The sequence below is a fragment of the Chenopodium quinoa genome, unplaced genomic scaffold (assembly GCF_001683475.1).
Source record: "Chenopodium quinoa cultivar QQ74 unplaced genomic scaffold, ASM168347v1, whole genome shotgun sequence".
Taxonomy (NCBI): Eukaryota; Viridiplantae; Streptophyta; class Magnoliopsida; order Caryophyllales; family Amaranthaceae; genus Chenopodium; species Chenopodium quinoa.
Window position 1 is genome coordinate 867,138 of NW_018743252.1, and position 24,917 is coordinate 892,054.

At 33.7% G+C, this 24,917-nt stretch overlaps 1 protein-coding gene across 1 annotated transcript; it reads right to left on the bottom strand.

Moving 5' to 3' along the window:
• Window positions 1-2,598: 2,598 nt before the first annotated feature.
• Window positions 2,599-18,759, bottom strand: LOC110734991 (preprotein translocase subunit SCY2, chloroplastic-like). The gene is made up of 15 exons (XM_021915112.1): window positions 18,562-18,759; window positions 18,213-18,272; window positions 13,473-13,982; window positions 12,866-12,954; window positions 8,212-8,291; window positions 8,026-8,115; window positions 7,472-7,563; window positions 6,537-6,620; window positions 6,194-6,335; window positions 5,631-5,747; window positions 4,652-4,781; window positions 4,071-4,194; window positions 3,894-4,000; window positions 3,359-3,474; window positions 2,599-3,273 (listed from the first exon to the last, which is right to left on the bottom strand). The coding sequence occupies exons 2-14, from the start codon at window positions 18,256-18,258 to the stop codon at window positions 3,385-3,387; spliced, it is 1,701 nt and encodes a 566-aa protein (XP_021770804.1). The 5' UTR covers window positions 18,259-18,272; window positions 18,562-18,759; the 3' UTR covers window positions 2,599-3,273; window positions 3,359-3,384.
• Between the last annotated feature and the right edge of the window lie 6,158 nt (window positions 18,760-24,917).

Below are 24,917 nucleotides of genomic sequence, written 5' to 3' on the forward strand. Positions count from 1 at the left end.
AACATCAAAATTAAAATTTGATGTATCGTACATAGATTTTTTTTTTAATATAAAAAAGATTGATTTGTAAATAAACCGTCAAACGACATCTACAATTGCATAAGTTGTTAATCGTGATTATATTGGTGATCTTATAATAATTAAATCTTATAATCCTGATTTTAAGACTAAATTTCGTTGCTTGGGGAAGACTCAACTACTCAAATAGGTGATATATGGTCAAAATCTGTCCCAACATTTTGACTCAATTTAATCTCTCTACGTTGTGAAATATTCACATAATCCACTTCCACCGTAATTAGTTGTATACACAAATAAAATAAATAAATAAATAAAAACATAAATACAGTACTAGTCTCAATACATGTTTGTTTCCGGAATAGATTCATAAACTAAAAACGGAAGAGCTACGATTTTTCAACTTGCATCTTTACTCCCTACCCAATATTTGTTCAGTCACAACTTACAAAGTTACAAGACTATAACTATTGGAAATGCTCTAAGTACTAAAAAGTACATAATCATCTCAGGAATTCGCGCCGAGTAATTTCATTGCAGTGCGAAATCAACATCACTACGATCATATCATAACGTACAAGAAATAAACATTAGCTAAGATCACGAAATAATATATACGTGATAGTACTTAATTGACAATTGACATACAACTGAATTTACACAATTTGCGCAATTGCTCAATTTGATATTAATAGAACTTCCTTTAATCAGGTTGTTAGAAAAGAGAACAAAATTGGTGACCCAACATATAAAAAATAAGAAAAAAACAAATCATGTATATTTAGGGGTGTCAATTCGGGTAAACAGGTCGGGTTTGAGTTGGGTTTATCAGTTTCGGGTTATAACGGGTCAGTTTATAACGTGTTGAAATGATTAGCGGGTCGATTTGGGTCGGTTATGAAAATCATTGGGTCAGTTCGGTTTGATTTTTTTTTTATTGCGCTTTCTATTCGGGTCGGGTCATAATCAGTTTGGGTTGAACCGGGTCAATTTGGAAACGGGTTTAGCCAGTTTAAAGTGGGTTTCGGTTCAAAACAGTTCGGGTCCTAATTGGGTCGGGTTGTAATTGGTTCGGGTCATAATCAGTTTGGGTTAAACTAGGTCGGTTTGAAAATGCTTTTCGGTTCAAAACAGATCGGGTGAAATCGGGTCCGGTCATAATCGGTTTGGATTGAAATTGGTCGGTTTGAAAATGGGTTTACCCAATTTAAAGCGGGTTTTAGTCCAAATCATATTGGGTTAAAATGGAGTCGGATCATTATCGAATTGAGTTAGTCAGATAATGGGTAGGAACCGGTCATATTATAATCAAGTTAAGTCATAAATAAGTTAGGTTTATCGAGTAGTGGGTTGAAAAGGATCAAATCATAAACATATTGGGTTGCGGATTGTAAACGACTAAGTCATAACAGGTTACCGGTCGTAAATAGTTCGGTCTCAATGCGTTACGGGTCGTAAAAGTTCAGTCTCAACGGGTTACGGATTGGAAACGGTTCGGTCTCAACGGGTTACAGGTTACAAATGGTTCGGTCACAACGGGGTACGGGTTGGACCGGTTCAGGTTTATCGGATTTTTGCTGGGTTTAAACGGTTTTCGGTTTAAAATGGGTCGGGTTACTATCGAGTTCAGACGTAATCGGTTCGGGTTGTTGTCAGTTTTGGGTTGTAACGGTTTGGCTTGATAACAAGTCGGGTTAGTAACGGTTCGCACAAATTCGGTTCAATTCAATTTCGAGTTAGAAAAAATTGGGTCGGATCGGTTTTCGGTTTCTAAAAAATGGGTTTTTAACGATTAAGTTCCTTTTCGAATCAGTTGAAAATAGTCGGGTTTAACGGTTCGGGTTAGAGACTGAAAGTTGTATGTATATCAGCTTATGGAAAGATGCATGAACCAAATGATTGAAAATTTTATAGTGGAGCTTTCAGTATCAGCCACTAGTCCATATATTACGATAATTCGTCACGTATTAGTACTCAATCATTCATTTATATTAAATTATTGATTATTTTTCTTCCTATTTTTTATTCTGTTATTGAAAGAGATCATATTGTTGAGCGAATAGTGGTTGATTGTTAGATTCTTATTAAGCATATGTCAAAAAAAAAAATATATATTGAAGATGTTAACGTTTTCAATCCTGTTGTTGTAGTTGGTGAAAAATCTAATACTTCGTACAAATTCTCCTAGTCATGCTGTTTGATTACATTTGAAAGATTAACAACGGAATTCAATGTCCGTTTCTAAAATGATACTTCATTTGTTTTTATATACGCGCTTAGTTTTAAAATGCATTGTGGTTAATATATGGAAACTAATAAATTATTGTACAAATGGAGTTAAATAGAGATATATTTCTTTTTTTTTTTTTTTTTGACAAGTAAATAGAGATGTATTTGATGTTTGTGGGAGAGTGCAACAATAAAGAATTAATGCATACTGCATTATTAAAAGAGGTAAACACTAATAATGATCCAATGTGAAATTAGATTGTGTTGTAAATTGTAAGTATTCGATTATGGACAAATTGTCCTTCGATTAATGAAGACGCTATTCTTATTACCTCTTATAAAAAACACACATAAAAATAAAATAAAAATAATTAAATAAATAAAAGGTTTACCTTGATTTCCAACTTTTAATTAGAGAGATACAGCAATGGGTATGAAGTTGGATAAAGGGATACAATACCTATCTTTACATACTCAGTTCATACAAATGTCGTTGCTACCAAGCTCCTGGTTTAGGTTTTCAACCATGTAAATAACAGAAGCTATTACGATTTTACAATGAGAAGCTATTACGATTTTACAATGAAACTCTACTGTAGCAGAGATTTACAAGCTGACAAAAGGGGGTATTGCATAAGAGGATGGCATGTAGCTGATAGCATCCTCTGTATAATTTAGTTTACATGCTGGATGCTGTATGGCTGAATCACTAGCACCAAAATTTCGTAGTTGAATGGATCAGAAGAATCAACACCTTGCCTCCGCAAACCACTACAGCAAATTCAACTAAATGGAGTAACCTGGAATCACAAGCCGGCTTATTAAACGACGAACTTGAAGTCCCTTTTCAATCTCAATGACACTTTGACATCCATAGTAGCTTCTGATTTGTTTAAACTTCAGCTTCGCTGTGGTTGCTCATCTTGTAGTTTTAGTCTTAGGCGAGCTCACAATTCTGGTCAATTTGAGGTGAATCCAGATAAATTGATTTATCCTAATTAGCTGCTATGCTAGTTGATATATATGCTGTAACACAATTACACAAAAAAGAGCATAAGCGTCATGTTAATGAAGGGTATGGATTAGAAGGAAGCACACATTAAGTGGATACCTGAAATATGTATAGTATACACATGATCACAAGCCATACCGCCTTAGAACTTTACTCAAAGTTGGCATCACATTGTAGGCCTGGTAGGACCTTCTCAGATCAATAATAGAACCCACCTACAACACAATAGTAGCTACAAATTAAAACTTGTGGAAACATCCTGAAATGAACTGATGCATGAAAAATTGCAAAACAAACACTAAATAATACAGAATATGGAAATATGTAAAAATTAGCAAAATGATTAAAAAGTAGAAGGAATACTTCAGCAGGTCAGCTAGAATTTAGCTGAGAGAGAGAGAGAAGTACACAACATAAAATTTCGAAAGCCATCCTGTACCAGATTAATAATTGTTCACATTTTAGTCCTATAACATAAAGGCCAATTGTGTGAATTTCTTCTGCATGATTCACAGGTGTTCAACAAGTAGCACAGACATCATGATGCTGGTAGAAAATTAATGCATTTGTAAATCCAAATCTCACAACAAGCAAATCCATAGAAGTAAAAGGAAATGAAATGTATCAAACTTACAATGATAAGAACTGATGTAAATCCAATAGCATAACTCTCATTGATGCGTCGCAAGTGATGATCAAGTATACTTGAGCCAGTGGCTAAGATACTCAACAACATGCCTCCTATAAATTCAATTAAGAGATGATACACGTGAAAGGAGAGGATTACTAAACAAGAACACTGATAACTTACCCCAAAAACGTGTTGATGCTTGAATCTTAGTCAAATATTCAACAGTTGCCTTCCCTGGTTTTATGTTTGGAATCCTAGCACCAATCTTGTTCAAGTACTCGGCAATTTCCTTTGGCATGTTAGCCTGGAGAATTTTCAGTAAAATGGTTTACAGATGCAGCTGAATAAAAATATGTTCACTCTTTCATTAGTAATAGGTAGGTAGGAATTGACAAAATGCACAAGCAAGTCCTTCCATCATACATTGACCTTAACACTTCATTTTGGTCTGTTTCTAATGGTTCTTTACACTTTCAATTTATTCTATTTTTGGCAAACCCCTTTTACTACATTACTTACTCTTAACCCACAGTATTCATCAGTTCATCTTTTTCTTACACTCACCCACTTTTTTACATTCTATCTTACTTTAACCATCTTTTTCTTACATCCACCCATCCACTCAAATAACTTCTTAAAATTTGTGCAAATAATTATAATTAAGATCAAATGGAAAATGTTTGATAGAAATTTTGGAACATGATTAGCAAGAAAGCATAAAATCACAAGTCCAGAAATTAAAAGTAAGTTGGTATACTTACAATATCAAATATATTGAAAACGAAGACAAAGAATGCATAAATTGTGTAATAAACCCAGGGTGCTGCACCAATTGATGTTTCAGGGTTCAATATCTCTTTTACATGTTCCCAGAATTGTGAGCCGAGCAAGCTGCAAATAACACTTCATGTTAAAGCACTAACCTGTAAGCAATAAATCTTAAAAGAATTTATGACAAAAAGGAGCAAGGCACTGATCATATACAATAACTACAATTTCATCCGTTGTGTGATAAAAAAAAAGTGTCAACTGAAAAGAATAAAGAAAGTACATATTTTTATAAATGAATGCATATCTTTGGAACTGGAAAAGCAAATTTAGATTGTGCTTCTTTTCCTAATAGAATATGATCATGTGAATATAAAGATGCCAAGGAAAGTTAATGGAATAAAACCTACACTTAAGGCCTTAAGGGTGGTTTTTTATTATCTTTAATAAAATCCTATAAAGCAAGCATGGATGGTTGTGTAAATAAGTAAATGCTAGATGTAATTCTAATTGATAATTTATATAGTTATCACCAAAGTACTGGTTTTGGGAAAATGAAGAGCTGATCATGAATTGGGGCAGTGTAATTGGGCAAGCTATGACCAGGCCATAACCTTGAAAAAACAGCCTGATTATTGGACTGGGAGAAATGTTCTGGCCATAATCATTGCTTGAGACCTGACCAAATTTGATTAGCTCTAGTGCCGGGACATCGATATCTTAGGTTTTTGCATACCAAGAAATGGTAAAGTTGGTGGTGCCTTACACGAAGCCATTGTTGTAATTTACAAGACCAAAACACGTGCATACTCTATGTGGATGAACATGCGAATATCACATTGATATGTGTGTAATTTTTTTTTTAGGTACAACGAAAATTTAGGGAGCCTTTCTTTCAAGTCAGATACATACATACGTTAACATACACATTACAATGAACTAGATATATAAAAACAGGGCAGAGATTATGACCTTGCAAGTATACTAGGAAATGCCAAGAGATATGCTGTGGTGAGAACAGGCTGCATTCCAGATGGATTTATATTGAATGGAATGTATGGCTCCACCTCGGTAACAGGAGATGCATCTCTGTGCAAGAAATAAGATTAATTGTAAAGGCATATACTATAGACAGTTAGACACCATTCTTTTTTGTTTTTGTTAACACTTTACCTATATTTGAATATATTCCTTTACAGATAACTACTAACTTTAATCATTATTTCGTCAAAATATGCTCAAATACGTTTTTCCTAAAATGACTATTACAGTGAATAAAAGTAATACGGCTACGATGGTTTCGTAAAGGATATAATCTGAGGAGCAATGAAATCTCAGTCTACAATATTAAGTCCACATATTTGCTTGAACTATATCCTATCATGGGGGCAAATGCAGGTATTGCCTTCTTTTCTTCTTCTCCCCCCCCCCCCCCCCCCCATCACTTGGAAATATGCTGATTGTATATGGTATTTGTCTTTCAAACTATTAGAGAAACCACCTAATCAACTCCCTATAACAGAAACAGAAGTTACCTGGCTGTGGAAGCAAGCTTGAAACCATAGTACTGCAGCTTAACTTTCCTACAGCCTTGAGTCACAACAACTGCCCACATGGTCACAGCCATAAATATACCTAGTAAAGCAAGTGCATAAGGTGACCAATTTAAAGCACTTCCTGCAAAACAGCAAAGAAAAGAGCTTCAGTTTCACCACATACACTTCATTTTATGCCTGCATTGCCAAACTCGTCGCATTAATATAATTAGTTGATTAGGCAACATAATCCTTCTTCATGAACAGTGTGAGTCAAGCAAATAATGTCTAGAGAGAGTAGACTTTTGCACCAGAACATAAAATTTTCTATGATTTTCCATACCTGAAAACTGAGACAGCATCTTGTATAGTGTACTTGTGTAGCTGGTCAATATTCCAACACAGATAACCAGAGATGATCCTTGACCTGAAATATAGTCATAACTCAAAACTGAATAACTGTTTGGGTAACCTTGAATCAGCTCGATCACTAATTGCTTATGATAAAAGTGCAATATTGATGGGAATCCAAATGGTCAAAGCATTACTAAATAGTCAACTTCTAGATGACGTCTCTGCCAGAGCATAATTAAAATAATGTGCCTTGAGCCCATTAAATATCATTTGATCACCTAGCGGTTTGGATCAGCCTCTCTTGGCAAGTCAAGCTTTGTAACATTTGTGACTTGGATTGAAGACTATAAATGGGCTTCACAACAATTTTCAATTGCTTTTTAGAGCGACACAGTTTTTCCAAGCTCTTAAAGTAAGGGTTTACATGTTGGCCTTGTTGGGCACTTGGGCCCTTAATCATCTTAATTAGTTAAATTATGTGTATGGCCTGAATTCTAAAACATTGAATTTTGTATTAGGCCAAGGGTTCAGTCGATAAATTAGCTTATTTTCTATAGCTTGTAGGATTCCCAAGTCTTCTTGTAAGTTTGCTGTCAATGCTTTATTATTTAAGTCCCTTCTTAAATAACATAACCACCACCAGGGTCCACCACAGATGAGCACAATTGCTGCAAAAAATTTACACTCATTCTCAACCTTGATAAAGAATTCTAGAAGACAACCGCTAATAAAGAATCATCGATTGTAACTACAGCTACTACACTCATTCTCAACCTTGCTTTTCTTTAAGGTTGGGAAATGGAAATTAGGAATTCAAATATGGTACACAAGAGACTTACATCAAAGTCGTGCAAAAAAAGTGCTAAATGAATAGGTCAAAATCAAATAAATTTTAAATTGAAGGATAACTGACTAAAAGCATACCAAAACCAGCTTCTGAAATCTTATCACATATCCATGTCATTGTCATAGCACCGCAGACCAGCAAGAGAGATGTTATCATCACATGCTTAACCCTGGAAAGATTATGAATAAGAATAAGCAATTTTAATGTGACACTCATTGTTATACACCATAAACATAACTAAAACTCGTGTAATTCTCAGTTACGCCTCACCAACCAGCTTTAAGTACAAACTTCAGCCTAAGAAGGGTTAAGGGGATCAAATAAAAACTAGCCTTTTTTTTAGACAAAACTAAAATGCAAAAGGGCAACGATACCCAAACAAGAATATATGTTCCCATGCAAATGAAGTTTTTTTTTTTTTTTTTTTTTTTTAAATCAAAAACTTATTTACAAAAAGGGACATTCAAGTACTAGCGCAATACAATATTCAATTTTAACATACAAGGTACCATTGTGTTATGTGATCTTATGACCTTTTATTATTCAAAAAAGTTTAACACTTCAATAAAAGCTAATGACCAATATCTAGAAACGAATTTAAATGGGAAGTGTAAGGATCAATATTGAGTACCTATGACTGGCAGCATAGATGGAATACTGAAGTGAATGACAGGCAACTACCACAGCTTCCAATATGGCAAAGCCAAGAGAGGTCCACCATCTGAGATTTAATTAGGATAATCATCAAAGCTATCACTATATCTTAACAATAAAATATCAACCAAAGCAATATTAAGGACTAACTGTGCAGACACACATATAACCCTTGATCTTCTCATGGCCATCTAAGCCTTCTTTGCGCAGCTTAACCAAGGCAGGAACAACATAACAAAGTATCTGCATACAGTAGGCAAGCGTCACATCACTATGAATATGAAACAAGGGAATATTTACAAAAAAAAAATAGATGGAAAAACTGACAGGATTAAGAATTGCAGCCACATAAGGAAAAAAAAAATGGATATGAGCAAGAGCTAATGAACCACTCGATCATTCCATTTGAAGCAAAAATAATGAGTCCAGGAAGTAGACCATCAGGTCAAAATACACATCATTATGAGCACATAAAAGAATGAAAGAATTTACAAAAAGGTCCAGGACAGATGATAAAATATTAATCAGGACTGAAACAAAAACATAAGTGGAAGAAGTTCACATTTACATCATAAACAACTACTCCACCAATAGAGTATCCAACAACTCAACAAGTGTTTAGCTGCTAAAAAGAAAATTAGCAGTGGGTAAAACTCGTCAAACACAAATGTAGCAGCCCTCTAACCGCTCATGAGCAAGTGAAACACCCATAGAGTAGTAATTTGAATGAGTTTATCTCTACTTACCTCCTTTTCATCTTTATATATATATATCACGGCATCCTAACTAGTACTTCCTCCATTCTTTAATATTGCAACATAGGGGGAGTGCACAAGATTTCAAGGAAAAAGGAAGACAAAGACAAGCAAATTTACAAACTTTTCCACGTGATTGCAAGTACTAACTAAAAGCAACAAGTATTAATAAGTGATGGTATATTGAGTATTAGCAGTGTGAAAAGGGATGTTTGATTTCCTAAAATGGATATGTTGCAAATATTTGTAAAACATTAGACGAGGTAAAAGTTGCAATGTTAAAGGAACATATGAAAATATCATGTGCATTATTAGCTTATTTTCAATAACTTTAATATGTAATGTTTATTTGTTTATTTTTTGGCTAGATTGATTTACTCCCTCCATTACAAAATAATTGCCCCATTGAGTGGGCACATAGTTTTAGGCAAATTGTTTTAATTAATTAAAAAATATGCAAGTGGATATTTTTTATTAATTAAACATTCTGATATAGTAAAAGTGAGAGAGAGGGAGAGAGAGAAATAATAGAATATGTAGGTGAGGGGGACCATTATGGAATAGATAGATAATAAATAATAGTGATAGATTATGGGAAATAGGACATTTATTGGAACGAGTGCTTATGGGAACTGGTCAACTAGGGCATTTCTTAACTTTATTTTATCATTTTATTTAATTATTGTTATTCTTAATTTTTCACCGCCAACACCTTTATTCAACACCACTTACCATCAACAACTACAATAACTCCTTACCTGCAACCACACCAAAGCAGCCCCTATTGGGACCTTGCCACCACCAACAATAAAAAAATGACAGCAACACCTTATTCTGCACTACAATAGCCACATCAACAATGCAAAGGCAGCAGCATCATCTCATCATCATCATGTTATCTCAGCACTGCAGCGCAAAGTCGTTTTTGCTCTGAGTTTCATCTCCTTTTCCACAGACTTCACAGCATATGGTGAATTCAAGTGCCGAGATGGAGATATTCACCCTGCTTGGGGTAGGGTTTGGGAAAAAAACCCAACCATGATTAATTTGGGTGTTTGAGTTCGAATTTGGGGTTTAATCAGGTTAATTGATTGATCAATGGCATAACTACTATTTGCTTGCATTTTTGTGGATCTCTTGAGTGCTTGTTATATTGATTACCTAGTCATATGAGATAAGAGACCAAGGTTGACTTCATTTTATTGACTTGCTTGATTTCTCACGAGTAAAAAGTTAAGTGAGGATTTATGGATTGACATTGAGCCAATTACTTCTTTATATATTTGACGGCATGAGAGTGTCCAATTATGTGAATCAAGTAGTTGTGTTCCTATGGCTATTTTAGGGCCAATCATCTCAATTAGTTGCTTATCCACCTTTACCCTTTCTTCGACTCTTCATTTGCCAATTTACGAATTGGCTTTGTTTAGCCCCTTTCTCTAATCCTGCTTACCTTGTCTTTGTCATATTTGTTAGCTAATTTTACTCTTTTCCAGTTCACTTTAGAACTGGTAAATGACTGCTCCAACTTATCTTCATCTTATGTTATTATTCGATATACTTATTAATTTATGGAAGAATGCCCCTTGCTTATTACTTTCCTTATTTTATAAATTAGTTAGATTTTTTTTATTAGGGATAGTTTACCAATGACCAATTTGTCTTTCTTCAGCTAGAGATGGTGGAATAGGAATGGAAGTCAAAAAAAGAGGTTAGAAAACCAAAATGGAGAAAAGGAGCTAAGTCAATGAAATTCGAATGTCTAGAGAAATATATCTAGCTCTTGTATCGCAATAATAGTGTATTTTATGATTTTTGTAGGCTATTTTTTTTTAAGAATAGTCAATAAAAGGTTAAATAAAAGTATATTGGAGAAATCTTGCTTCATTTTATATTTTACCCAGGGAGGGGGAACATATCATCTAACAATGTCCAGTTTGATGACCAAGAATATATTATATACTCTGTGTGTGTGTGTGTGTGTTCCTCTCCCTGATTGTTTTAGTTTTGTCCCTGAAAATCCCCCATCTTCCAGTTGTCTCTCCTAAATTACCCTCCACTTTATTTTCCTAATCCATCTTCCTCTCCCTGATTGTTTTAGTTATGTCCCTGAAAATCCCCCATTTCCAGATGTGTCTCCTAATTTACCCTCCTTTTTACCTTCCAAATCCTCAATCCGTATTAATTATTATCACCCATACAAAGTTACTCCAAGGCCCCAGCCATGAGGTCAAGGTTCATAAATTCCAACTTCATGTTGCAGTTTTGAAGCTCTACCACTAAAGCATGCAGCTTGGACCCAAAGATATAGATGTTTCATGCCATAATTTCTATCTATCTTAAGTGGTCCAAGTGCATCTTGGACTGCAGTAAATATACACACAATAGCTAATAAGTCTCTAGCAAAACTTTTTGAACACTTCTTTGTTTCATTGTCTTCACAACCACTGTTTTAAAATAAGCTTCGTAGGTGATCAGAAATACTCAATTTCTCGGGAAAAAAATTAAAAAAAAAAAAAAAGTTGAATGATCCAGATTCTCAACTAGATTAAAGTGTATTCACCTAGGCATATAGAACGGCAGCCTGCATTACATAATTACCAAAATAAAAGGAATCAAGGCCTAGTAGATAGGTATCCGTGTTCTCTGGTAACATCCATATACCCCAATGACAAGTATAACACTCAAGATAGGTATCCGTGTTCTCTGGTAACATCCAGATACCCCAATGACAAGTATAAGACTCAAGATTGGGTTAGAGACGGACATTTTGGGAAAAAATTGCGTAGTTGCCCAACAAAAGTGTTTAAATGTCATATCAATGTCTGAGAATCTGACCATAGGCACTTGCAGCGAAATGTAGAGTTGGAGTGACATCTAACAAGAGGTATGACTAATTCCAAAGTTTTTAATGGCCTATTGACTAAGAAAAATGTCAATATTGATTCAAGCAGCAAAATAAATGAAGCTAATTACTGCAGTAAAGATCAGCCTTTGACTAGAGCTTTAAGCCATTGTTTCTTTAACCACCAGTCTGATGATAAATTTCATAAGTGGAAAAGAGAGAGAGAGAGAGAGGGGGGGGGGGGTTGTGAAGGTATTATGGCTTAATTTTCAGCTTTCACCAACTTGCATTCACTGCCAAACTACATTTCTAGAATCACAAATACGTTCACAAAGAGCATATGATTTTCTAATCTTGTAGTATACCATGCATGTCTCACCTGATATTGAAAAAAGAATATAAGCAAGTTGCAGATCTTACACACCTTAACACCACAATAGTCAAAGGAAGCCAGTGCACAGCTCACACAAAACATGGCACGTTTCAGGAAATAGCATATATAGGATATTTGTGGTGACGTGACAGGTATGCAGCGTTCCCACTTTTCCACATAGATACTTTTACTCAACTAGATCCAATCACCATAACTAGCAGATAATGCAATAACAACATGAGTACGAATGATCTCCATGGTTAACTCTTTCCATTATCTGTAGCTACTCAATCAAGATTTTAGTCATCAATCTGTACTAGATTTCTGTTGCAGGAATTGAGACCTCATATATAGGCAAACTCATCATGTATATGGAGGTGATGGAGTTTCTATCTCTATATCACTAGAATGACCCGAACTGCGAGGATCAGGATCAGATAATATTGATAGTCTTTCTCTTTTTGTGATAGTAAATAAGGATCAGCTTTTAGCAAGGTATGGAATGCATCATCATACATTAATATGCTTTCACAGGTACTAGTTTAGATCAAGTGACGGATTTCAGCCAAAGCTGCTCACTGATATTCTTTATTGCTAAAACAAAAAAGGAACTTATAATTTTTGTTTGCATTGTCTACTTATCACCTTACCACCCAGAAGATGAAAGTTACCTGTTTTAATCAACTTCAACAATCCTAGTATTCTACGGTCATTGTGAACTTTCATCATATATCAGTAATATCACCATGTACGCATATTAAAACTTTATGCAGCAGAAAACAGGTAAGAAGAACTGCAAACCGAGGAAAAAGCATGTGTTCATGCATAGTTCAGGAAAACCAACCTGCATAAGAATAGATGCTGCTATCTGCGGGCTAATTCCTAACTGGAAAAGAGACATCTTAAGTTCTGGACCGTAATCACCGAGTTCATCTGGAAAAAACACAATTAGTCACCACAAATCAGCACTGCTGATTTTGCAAGACTAGAGAAATTATAATACATTCGTCAACAGCAACACTATAGTCATTTGCCAGCAATACTTCTCAAAAGCAAAGCCTGGAGTAAAGTTAGGAGAAACAAAAGCTAATTTTTATCTCAAAATCAGCAGTGCTAAGTACGGATCCACATCAGAACTTTCATATTCTATCAATTAGGAGACAGCATTGAATTTCTTACTAAAGATCTCAATTGCTACTTCATAACTACAATGTAACCAATGTATACACTGTGTTTTGCAATGAAGACTCTTAGAGTCATAGGCATTGTTAGTTTCTAAAGAGAACAAATTACAGTTACGAAAACAGAATTTAAACATCAGAGATTGTTACCAAAGTGGCAGTTAAGACCTTATATCAGATATTTCGATAACTTATTCAGTGAAAGACATAACATATCAGAATTTAACGAAAATATTTATATATAAGGAAAGTGATAACCAATTCACATACCAGCAGCTCCGGAAACAAAGCTCAGGTAGGCTTGAGGTATCAGTCGTCTATCAAAACCAGGCACAGGGATAAAATATCCAACACGGCTAATAACTAACAAAGCAGCAGTAACAAACAACCTACGGCGAATCTCACTCTTGAAAAACGATTCAGCTGCTTCATTGATGACTGATCCAAACCGTAAAAAGTTCAGAAACCTATTCTTAAATGTTTTCTTTTCGGAAGGTAAACCATCCCCATCATTATCGATATAATTCAATGGAGTTGAAACTTCCGCATCGTCTAACTCTGACAATGGTACTTCTTGTGAAAATGGATGTATAGACATAGCCTCTACATATTGAAACCTTTGAGAAGATCGCAACAAGTTTCTATTCAGCTTAGAGATACAAGGAACACTCAAAGACATAGCATGTCTTTGGACATGTCTTTGCACACGTAGTAAACGAACATGAGTAGTAGTAGTGGAGGTTATTCGCCGTAATTTAAGACTAGGAACAACATATACACCTGTACAATGGAGATAGAATTGAGATCAGTTCCATACATCTCTATCATATAAATCATAAAGGAATTTCTAACGGTTTCATGTCCAAATTATGGACTACCAATAACGCCCTTCTTCCCTATTTTTAAATAACCTATATTCAAGTTAGGTGATAGTTAGGAGGAATAAAAAATTTATTGACTTCATATCTCTATTGCATAAGTGACGATACACAGAGATTTACATGCAAACATGCAATAATCTATAACTTAATATGAATCCAAAACCCTTCAAATTCTCTATTAATGCATGTTTTAACGAACGGGGTTATAGATTGATTACTATTATTAATTTGATAAAAAATTATCTATGCAATACACAAATTGGGCATTTGACATATTCCGATATCCTGTGCTTGCATATTACACAGATGGCACACACTGATATTTTTGGAACAATATTGCAAATGTTATATTGCCTTATGTTAATTAAAAGTAAAAAGAATATTAAAATTGTCTATTTTACAGAATTCTATTATCATTATTCTGAAATAGATAATCTAGAATCGGCAAAATCAATCATAAGAATCATAAGATTGCCATTTATCTTTTTTTTACACTAGTCTCTATTATATAAGCCAAATCATGGAGTGTTTTTAGTTCACCAACAATGCTTAAAACGTCCTTACTTTGTTGTACTCTCTACTTTTTAAAATTTTAACATTTCAAAATAAGGAAAATACAAGTTGTCGTACATGTATTTTCAAATCTGAAAAACATATCATGTATTCACGTACATCTAGAACTAGTTTTCTTAAAGCAAACAAGCAAATAATAATAAAAATAAAAAAACCCCTTCAATAAGCTATTTATTCATCTTCTAACACTTGATTGTAAGGCATGCTTCTAAATATATATCATGCTACAAATATTCATGCAATTTGATTCCATAATCATGCACTATCAAATTCCTGCAAATCTTATAGTTCACCATTCAGCCTCATTGATTACCATCATGGAATGTCTTTCAATTACAAAGGTATGCTTTCATTAACTATTGGAAGCATGTCTTACAATAAAAGGCATTTACTCTAAATGATAGTATAGGATTAGTCACAAATGACAATTAATTTAAAAAATCAATATGTTTGGTTGCTATCAATTGGCATATTTATATGATTGGACTTGCAATATGATATAGGCTAAATATATAGGACCACACACTATAGTACGTATCGAACCATTATTCTAAGGATAAATAGGCATAGTGTCGTGACAAAGCTACATTATCAAACTTGATAACACTCACAAAAGCGGCATATAAGCAAAGATGGCCATAAGATTTAGTGAGTGTGTGAGTAGTCGGCTATTTGCAAGGGAAAGAATAAGCCAACACACCTATTCAAGATTTTCCTTCATTCAATAATATATTTTCATCTAAGATATTTTCATAACTAGTCGGCTAGGGAAAATCATCTACTACCCCCATTACATATTATTTGCAGCTTTGGAAGGCCACACAGACTTCTACGCAAAATTTGTTTGTGAGTGTAAAATGAAGAGAAAGATATGGATGCTTGTGATAAGGAAAGAGATAGAGAGAAATGACAACCTAAAAAGGAAAGAAAACATTTGTTGCAAATAATATGTAGCATTCATTTTTGGCAAAAGTTGCAAATAATATGAAACAGAGGTAGTACTTTCGATAAAAAGGGTTTTGACTTTTGAATATATTATGTATTACCTCCGCTTTGCTAAGTGGTCAGTTACTATAGCTACACATAACAAGAAAAAGTAAAAATGGGGTCCATACATGTGGGTATTTTTGTATTAAGAAGGAGAAAAAGATTGAGAGTAAGAGATTTATTAAATAAAATGGGAGCCCACATAGCGGGCTTATGGATGATAAAAAATGAATAAAAAGTTATCATAACAAAATAAAGTAAAAGTGAATAGAACTTAGAAAAACGGGGGAAAATAGAAAGTGAGTAAAACTTAGGAAAACGAAGGTAGTACAAGATAAAAGCATAACAGAGAGTAAAAGAGAGTTAAGTCTTCCATTGCAATTTGATCATACGTCTGCATATCATTAGAGAAACTCAAATTGTGGTTCCACATTTGTGACTAATTTGATCCAGCTAGAAGATTCACGCATCAAAAGTTATTTCATGTTTTGTGTATCAGATTCAAGCTAATTATATACATGAGATCCTAATTTAGGATGATATTTCCCTGAATTGATTTCATTAAACCTAACATTAAACCCCTAATTTCTTTATATGCAACAACTAATTGAGAATGAGTATCATGTATGATTTAGTAAGAATTTGTATTTTATCATGATTTCTATATGCCATTCAACCAATGACTTTCTCCCTCGTAATGTGAATATATGTCAATTTAAAAAAAAAAAAAAAAATACTTCCTTCGTCCATTTTATGTTGACATATTTAATTTATCATGTTTGCCAACGCACAAGATTAACACTTAATATCTCTAATTATCAACAAGTAAAAAATTATAAAAAGTTGCTATTAAAAAATATAGACAATTTTAAACAAAATCCCACATGACTATGTTTTATCATAACTATAAAACACAAAATCTAGTCAAAATTAATTTTGTGAATAGAGTTAAAAGTCAAAACGTGTCAACTAAAAAAGAATAGAGGAAGTATTGCTTAAGTCATTTATTCATGTATATCAATCCAAAAGCAAATTATACACTAAAAAAGGAGAAAAAAAAAAAACAAAAAAGATATTAATAATTCATTTGTTTGGCAATACCTTAAGCATTAAGTGAGAAAAGTTTGGAGAAAGTTTAAGCATTAAAGTCTGAAATAAATTTAAACAACACTCATTCATTTCCTTTTTGCATTTGATATCATATTTTTCTAGGTAATTGCACGACTAAACAAAAGAAAATACTCTGTTACTTTCACCTTTTGGCAAATTTTGTAAGAACAAAAAAGGCATAGCAGAATGCATACTTCTTTCAAAACTGTAATATTATAATTTTGAATATACTTCACAACTTTGAATGCGAGATTCAATTAGCTCATAATTTTAGGCTAATAAAAAATTAAAAAAAGGTAAAAAATAAATAAAAGAATAATAAAATATAATTTTAAAAAAATAATAAAAAAAAAAAGCTCCATTTATCAAGCAGAGAAATGATAGATACAATAACATATGTTCAAATCTCATATCAAAAATACATTATATAATTTCATGGGGTGCAAATGTGCAACTGCTAATACTTCATCTCTAATTGGCAAAGGTTTAAGGGGTGTAAATGTGCAAGTGCTAATTACGTGTGACACTCTATGTTTCACAATAACTTGATTCTTTGTTGCAAAACTAGGACTAAGTCTCCTCAATTTTACCACAATTTCAGTTCAAGTTGATGGTTCATGGCAGCGAATAATAATAATTGTAAGGGTGGCATTGCACATTGCTTACTTACTATATTTTACACTCAGAACCACTAGCCATGTTATACGATAGGCTCTTTCCAAACAGTTCACAAAATGTTACAAATGATGCAAAACCATGAAGTTGTTGCAAGAAAGTCAAAGAGCTATCCTATGAACCAATCACGAACATCAGCAAATTCATAAACATCTCAATGGGGGTTGGGCGCACATATCATATTCCACATATATCATGTTTAATCAAACTCATAATGTTGCTAATATCAGTAACCCATCTTATTTCTTTTATGTAGCAAATTAGTAGTAATATATTACTCTCTTTTTTCCGTACAGAAAAGAATAATTCAAGAGGATGTGATTCAGAGAAAATGTGGATTATATAGGTCTTAGGACAAATTTTATGGAACAGAACATGGAAGAACTTCAAGGAGCAAAGTGAATATCAGCAAATTCCTCTGAAATTGGTTTTTCTACTTAAACAAATCAACATTCTATAGTGTCATCATTTATACTTCATTTCAATATAATCACACCATTCTAAATGGTACATAATTTAAGAAAGAGAAAAGAGAACGTTAAGGAGGCAACACGAAATTGAGAACAATACAGTCTTTCTCATACTATACCAACTAGATAATGAAATGGTGCAAGGAATGCGGTGCAATTATATTGAAACGAAGTAAGTATTTAATCAACTAGCAATCTCAGCATTTCAATATTTTAATACAAATTCAACAATTAAAATAAAATTCTGAAACAAATAAATAAGACCGTTGGTAGCGTTTCAATACGAATTCAAAATTAAAGTAAAAAATTCATACCGTTGGTAGCAGAACTAGCTCGAGGGAAATTCGAAGAAAGGTCCATTTCATAGTTTCGTCCTACAATAAAGGAAAATAAACAACAGCCAGCAATACATTAGCAACAAAATTTGATTCAATTATCAAATTAGGCTATAAAAATCACATTAAATTATATTCGTATAACAATATATCAACGAAAAATTGCATATAGCAAAAAAAAAAGATTGTTATAATCTTTCATAACTTCAGTAATTAATTTATTATAACCAGAAGAGTTCAATAAACTTAGAAGAACCCTAAATTGAATATACTGACAATTAAATTAACGATAAACCCTACACTGTTATGATTGATTAGAAAAACTTACCTCAGAAGCTGCTTCAATGGAGAGAAGAGAAAGCTAGAAGTTGCTTCAATGGAGAATTCAGAGTTCGCACTTCAATGGAGAGAAAGAGAGAGGAGTGCAGGGCAGAAGTGAAGCTCCAATGGAGAAAATTTATGAAAATTGTTGGAATATTTAAGTACACGCACGACTGTCTAATCTATATCATTTGTACAACGGCATACCATACCAAAAAGAGGCGTAACCTATGGGGTTTAAAAACCATGGGAAGGGGTGGACTTGGCTCATTCCATTCCTTTAGATATCAAATAAAAGGAGGAAGTAGTGAGAGATTTCATTTTAGAATTGAACCAAATACATGATATTAAGTATCAAGTTTCTACCACCTTAACCCCTCATTCCTGATTCCAAACCCATACCACTTTGCGAACCAAACGCCCCCTAAGTGTTGTGTAAGGCGGGTGTACTTAATTTTATTGTAAAACGGTCAGTTTGAGCGTAATTTTAACTATTTTAGGGTAACTTTAACCACTAAAAGGATAATTTTTAATCTGTCGTTGTTTGAATTTTATTTTAATGTGTAATTTTTTATAGATTCATAATTACACACTATAAAGCCTAATATGATTAATCAAATACATTATAAGTTTTTTGTAATATAAAATTTCTTATTAGAAAAATATAACTTTTGTAATATAAAGGGTAACTTTAAATAATTTTATGATAACTTAACCCGTCTTACAATAAATTAACTTGCATCCGCCTTTTTAGAGAATTTGTGATATCATACTTAGAAAACAATCCGAAGGAAATTGTTCGATTTGACTCCGCTAAAATGAAATCCGAATCTAAGTCTGAAAAATAAAAGTCCGACAATAGTTATATGGTGCACCGTGGTGCAACTAGAAATAGGTGCACCTCGTCTATAATATGAACATTTATTAAAAAATATGTGAATAACTTATGTTTTCGTCGAGTGCAATTACTAAAAATGGATCAATATTATAGAGATAATAAGTTCATTCTTTTGGGTCGTCATTATCTGTTGCTAGACGTATGCAAATTCTTGTATACATTCTGGTGCAGCTATTTCTAACTGAACCAGGGTTAAACGGCAACGTTTAATGTTGTCAGGATTCTCAATCCTTCCAAGCTCTCCTTCTCCTTCTCCTTGGGCTTCTCTTTCTTCTCTCTTCCTTTCTCTTAAACACACTCTAAAGCAATCTCTAATTTCAATAGCAAGAATTGCAACCAACATATCAAAACGAAATTCAGAAAAAATTATTTAGATCTAAAAAAATTGATGATAATAATATCCGAAACTAATTTTTTTTTTGTTTTTTTTAAAAAAAAAAATTCTTGTAATAGTGGATGATATAATTTTTCTTGATCTAATTAATGAAACCGAGCTCTCGAATTCCAATTTTGCAAAATTTGACTAAACATTTGATACTACGTTGGAAAGTAGAATGATGCTCCGACTTTTACTTACCAGAGAACAAATGGAGGGGGAGATGAGTTTTAAATTTATTTTATTTATATTTTATTTTTTTCTTAAGTAGGTATGTTTTACGTACTTCATGTTCATTTACCACTCTTATTTAGCTTAAATTTTCTTGGGCAAGAGAATAAGTGGAGAGGAAGGGAGGTAATGGGAGAAGCGATAGTGGTAGGACATGGTGAATTGGTGAGGATGAGGAGAGAGAAAATGATAGAATTTTATTATTATTATTTTCAATGATTTGTTTTTATTTTTAATTTTTTGGTAATTTATGAATCACATTTCCTAATAGTATGATTCTATTATAAAAGTCCCCAATTTATGTCATTTATGATGATATTAGATTAGATAGAACGTGGTTCAATGTTTGTTTATTTTCTCATGCCAAGAGAAGTTGTATAATGACGTAGCTCACCTTGTTTCAAGGGGGGATACGGTGATGAATTGTTCGTTTAGTTCATTTTCTCAAAGTATTGTAACCTTGGTGGAAATGGACATTTCCCCTTAATACATATATACACTATCTTTTCTTTCAAAAAAAAAATAGTAACTTAGTTGTAAATTCTCATATGTTTATAAATTAAAATGTATTTTATATATGAGTGCAAAGTAATTTTGTACAAGTAAATACAAAGTATGGAGTATTAAAGTTTGAACTTTTTTTTTAATAGAAGTTTGAACATTTTACTTACTTAAATTGAACACTAAAGCCTTTTTAATGAACATAATAGACATATTCGCTTATTACTTTTTAAATCAAAAAAATACTTGTATTAAGTTAAAACAAGTAATGCATATGCTTATTCGGCTAACGTTTCTCATATTAAGTGTAATGCCTTGTCATGCCAATCTTTAAATCGGACAGTGTAGTCACTAGTTAATAACTCCTCGTATAATATTTTCAAAAAAACTGGAAGATATAACATATGACTGTATATGTTGATAACTGGTTTGGATGGGGTGATAGATTTATTATAGCTAAACTTTAGAATTTGTAAACAATAATAATAGAATTTGACATACAAATGTTAAATGAACATAAAGTACTAATAAATAAACATCAAGTAATAAAAAAATGAATATAAAGGATCATGGAAATAAACCAATACGCATTGATTATGTTGAAAATTATTGAAAATGAACATGATATATAGATAATGAACAATATACATGAACAATTCGATTGAATGTAATTTATTAACATGTTTTGTCACTTTTTTGGGTGCCATTTATTATGTTCTTTTTTTTGTTGTTCGGATATGGATCGTTGGCATGCAACGCAGTTCCTACTCCGTAGACCCTCTTTTTTTCTCCAATTCATTATTTCATGTACTAATTCCTTCATCCATACAAAAATGATAGAGTGAGCCCTTGGATATAAAATACTTCTCCTTTAAACACGAACGCATCAAAACAACTATAGAATATGAACAATAAGCATAAGAATATGAACAATAAACATGAGAATATGAACAATAACCAACTAATAGTACATAAAGGAACAATAAGCATAAAAGTATGAATAATAAACATAAGAATATGAACAATAATAAGCATTAAAATAATGAACAAAAACATGTGAATTATAAGTATAAAAATATGAACAATAACCATTAGAATATGAACAAACAACATAATATGGATAATAAGGATAAGAATATGAACAGTGAACAATAAGACTATGAACAAAAGACTTAAAATATGAACACCTAGTATAAAAATATGAATAATAAGAATAAGAATATGAACAAACAATATAATAATATGAACGAGTAGGAAAGTATGAAGAATAAGAATAAGAATAAGAAAAAATAAGCATGAAAACAACATACACTATTAATACAAACAATGAGCTTATAAACATGAACAATAAGAACAAAAATATGAACAAACATCATACCACTTGTAAAGGTAGAGATTGTTCTGAAGTTGTGCATATTCATCTTTGTGCTAAAAATGAACATTATAGAAAACATAATGAACATAAGGATCAAAGTTATTTAAACCGGGATTCTACTTTGAATCAAAAGGTGCTATCATAATCGAATCATAAAATCAAATCGTAGAGTCGTAAGATTCTACCGACATGCATAATCAAGACGTCATATCTAAATTTAATTAAATGTATTGAAATTATGAGTTTGAAACCTAATTATTGATAGAAAATAGTTGTTTACCCATTAAGCAACCAATAATTGACAATATATATTTATAAATAACTATATAGGCATGTTTAAACTTGTAAGGATTTCGCTAATTAAGAGAAATATGTAAAATCGGGTGGAATCGCAAATCGAATCATGTGACACATATGAATCGTAAAATCGTAAGATTCTAAGGATCAATAAAAAGTAATGAACATTAAGTTAAATAAATATGAACAATAATATATAGTTACTAAATAATCTTTAGTCAAATTATTTTCCCTTTTTTTTGTTGAACTTTTAGAAGATTGTTTAGTGTCTTGTTCAGAATTATTGTTAGATACATTTGAGTCGAAAATGAACATCAGTAAGGACAAAATAAACATCAGTAAGAATAAAATGAACATAATAATTGATTCATATTTATGAACATGAAGTTAAATAGATATGAAAAATAGCAATTTTAAGCTATTCATGATTTAAGTAACTCCTTAATTTCTAATTTTTGTAATCTTAATTTTCACTTGAATTACTTCTCTAACTTCTTTCACTAACTCATCCAATGTATTTGATCAACAATCGGACTGTTCATAGTTTTTTTTTTCGTTGTGTGTTGAACATTAGTGTAATTGGAATTTTAGGAGTTAGGGTTTTAAATTCATGTTCAATTTCACAAAATCAACAATTGTTTATCTACTAACTAATTTAAGCTTACATTTTCAACAGTTTTGAAGTATCTTCTGATTTTTTTTTTTTACATCTAACAAAGAATTTCATCCATGAAATTTGAAAATTTATGAGTACAATTACGTAGATTTAGTAAAATAACAATAAATTCAAAAAAATCAAGTAATGCTCACATATTATTAAAAAAAAAGGTAATGTTCACATGATTTTACGTTTATCTCTTGAATTTGTTTGAATTTGCAACAACCACGCCTCCACCATCACCGGCAGCAGGACCGATCAATAGCATCGCCGATTAGCAACAAGAACTTTGCAGCCGCTTCAATCGTCCACCGAATCAGCCCCAAATCGATGACCTTTAGAGCGGGCGCTTTTTAATAAAGCGTGGACGCTCTTTAATCTTCCAATTTCATCAATTTTGGGCAGAAGCAAGGAGCGTCCGCTCCAATGGGTATGAGTGGCCGCTCCGTTTTATCGGGTCCAAATGTAGGGGGTTAAATGAAATTAGATGGCTGTTGTTTTGGGGTTTTCTGATGTCCTGCGAGAGAGTTACAATTCCGAGACTGGAACCAGACGCCTGTACCTGCAAAACAAACGGATGCTCCGGATGATTGGAGATTCGCCTCCGACGGTCAAGTTAGTACTTGATTAAGGAGTAATTAATGCGGAAATTAAAGTGATTGGGTCTCTCTAGGTGAGAGTGTTTAATGTGTGTAATTTGCCTAATCTCCCTTAATGAGGATTAAGGGAGGTATTTATAACCTCGGGAAACGTGCCAATCTAGGTTTAGGTTAACCGTGGGCTGATTGGGCTTCCCTCGGAAGTTGGGCCTAGGTGGCCGGCTTCTCCATTAGGCATGGAGTATGCCATGTGTCATGACATAATAAGTCCAGGGTGGACGAATAAGCGTGTGCCACGTGGCAAGCCCTAAGAGGTCCAACTGGGGGACACTTGGCAGGACCTGATTGGCCCACGTGGTGCATTCCGATTGGTGGGAGCAAAATCCCCTAATCATTTGCCCCTCACAGGTGGCACGTGACTGGTCACGTGTTACCTGTGACAGGTGTCGCCCTGCAACAGGCGACGGCCTGCTACAGGTGTCACTCGGCGAGAGGCCGAGAGATTCTCCCGCCAAAATTTTGAATTCTGGAAGTGACCCTTCGCCTTCTCACTTCGCCTATATAAAGGAGTGTTGACTTCGGTCATTTTCACACTTGAAAACTTTGTGAGAGAAAATTCGGACCCTTGAACTTGCTCTGACATTTTGGACCCTTTCTGCCTACCGCCTGCTCTGACAAGCCGACTGCAAAGGATTTTCAGAACTTCATCAATCGTCACTCGTTCAGGTAACCGTCGGTTCTCTTACTCTTAATTTTCTCTTTACTTTATTCTTTTTTGAAATGGCACCACGGAAGCACACGACACGACCTAGGTTAGTGATCAGCCGGTCACCGGGGACGGCTGAATCTAGGACTAGGAGTGTCGCCTGCCCTTTTCTGGACCCATCTTTGCCCTTTATACAAAGTCCGACTGTATCTGTGTCTATGCAGAGCATGATGGCCAGAACAAAAAAGACTGTCAGGATCTCAAACTCAGACGGCTCCTCCCACAGGGTGCCGATTAGTGAAACATCTGACCAGGCGCCAGATGTGGAAGTGAAACAAAGCGGCTTGAAAGCCGGCAGTTCTGAGGGAGGAGTCAAAGTGACCCCTTCCCATTTTATAGTTGACAATTCTACATTCTCTCCTGCTCCTTTTAAAGGAGAGGAGGCGGGCCCCTCCGGGAGAGGGGAGGAGTCGTCCTCTTCGGACTCGTCAGAGGACGAATCCGAGTCTAGCTCTTCTGGCCATGCTTCTATGGACACAGAAGAGAAAAACAGTCGCCTACAAGAGGCGAGGCTTTCTCACGCAGTTGAGAAGGGGGACGATTGGGCGGAGCCATCCGCCTCTCACCGAGAGCAAAATACCCCCTACTACTGCACGGTACCTCGGGGCCGGATCACGGCCATGCAAGAGAAAGTGGGGAACTTTATCGCAAACCACACAATG

Excerpts from the sequence above, each read along its gene's own strand:
- LOC110734991 (XM_021915112.1), bottom strand. The coding sequence starts at position 18,258 with ATGGACCTTTCTTCGAATTTCCCTCGAGCTAGTTCTGCTACCAACG. Across the intron at positions 12,955-13,472 it reads CTTTGTTTCCGGAGCTGCTG|ATGAACTCGGTGATTACGGT; the intron begins GTATGTGAATTG and ends TGTTTTTTCCAG. Across the intron at positions 6,336-6,536 it reads GATGCTGTCTCAGTTTTCAG|GAAGTGCTTTAAATTGGTCA; the intron begins GTATGGAAAATC and ends GCTGTTTTGCAG.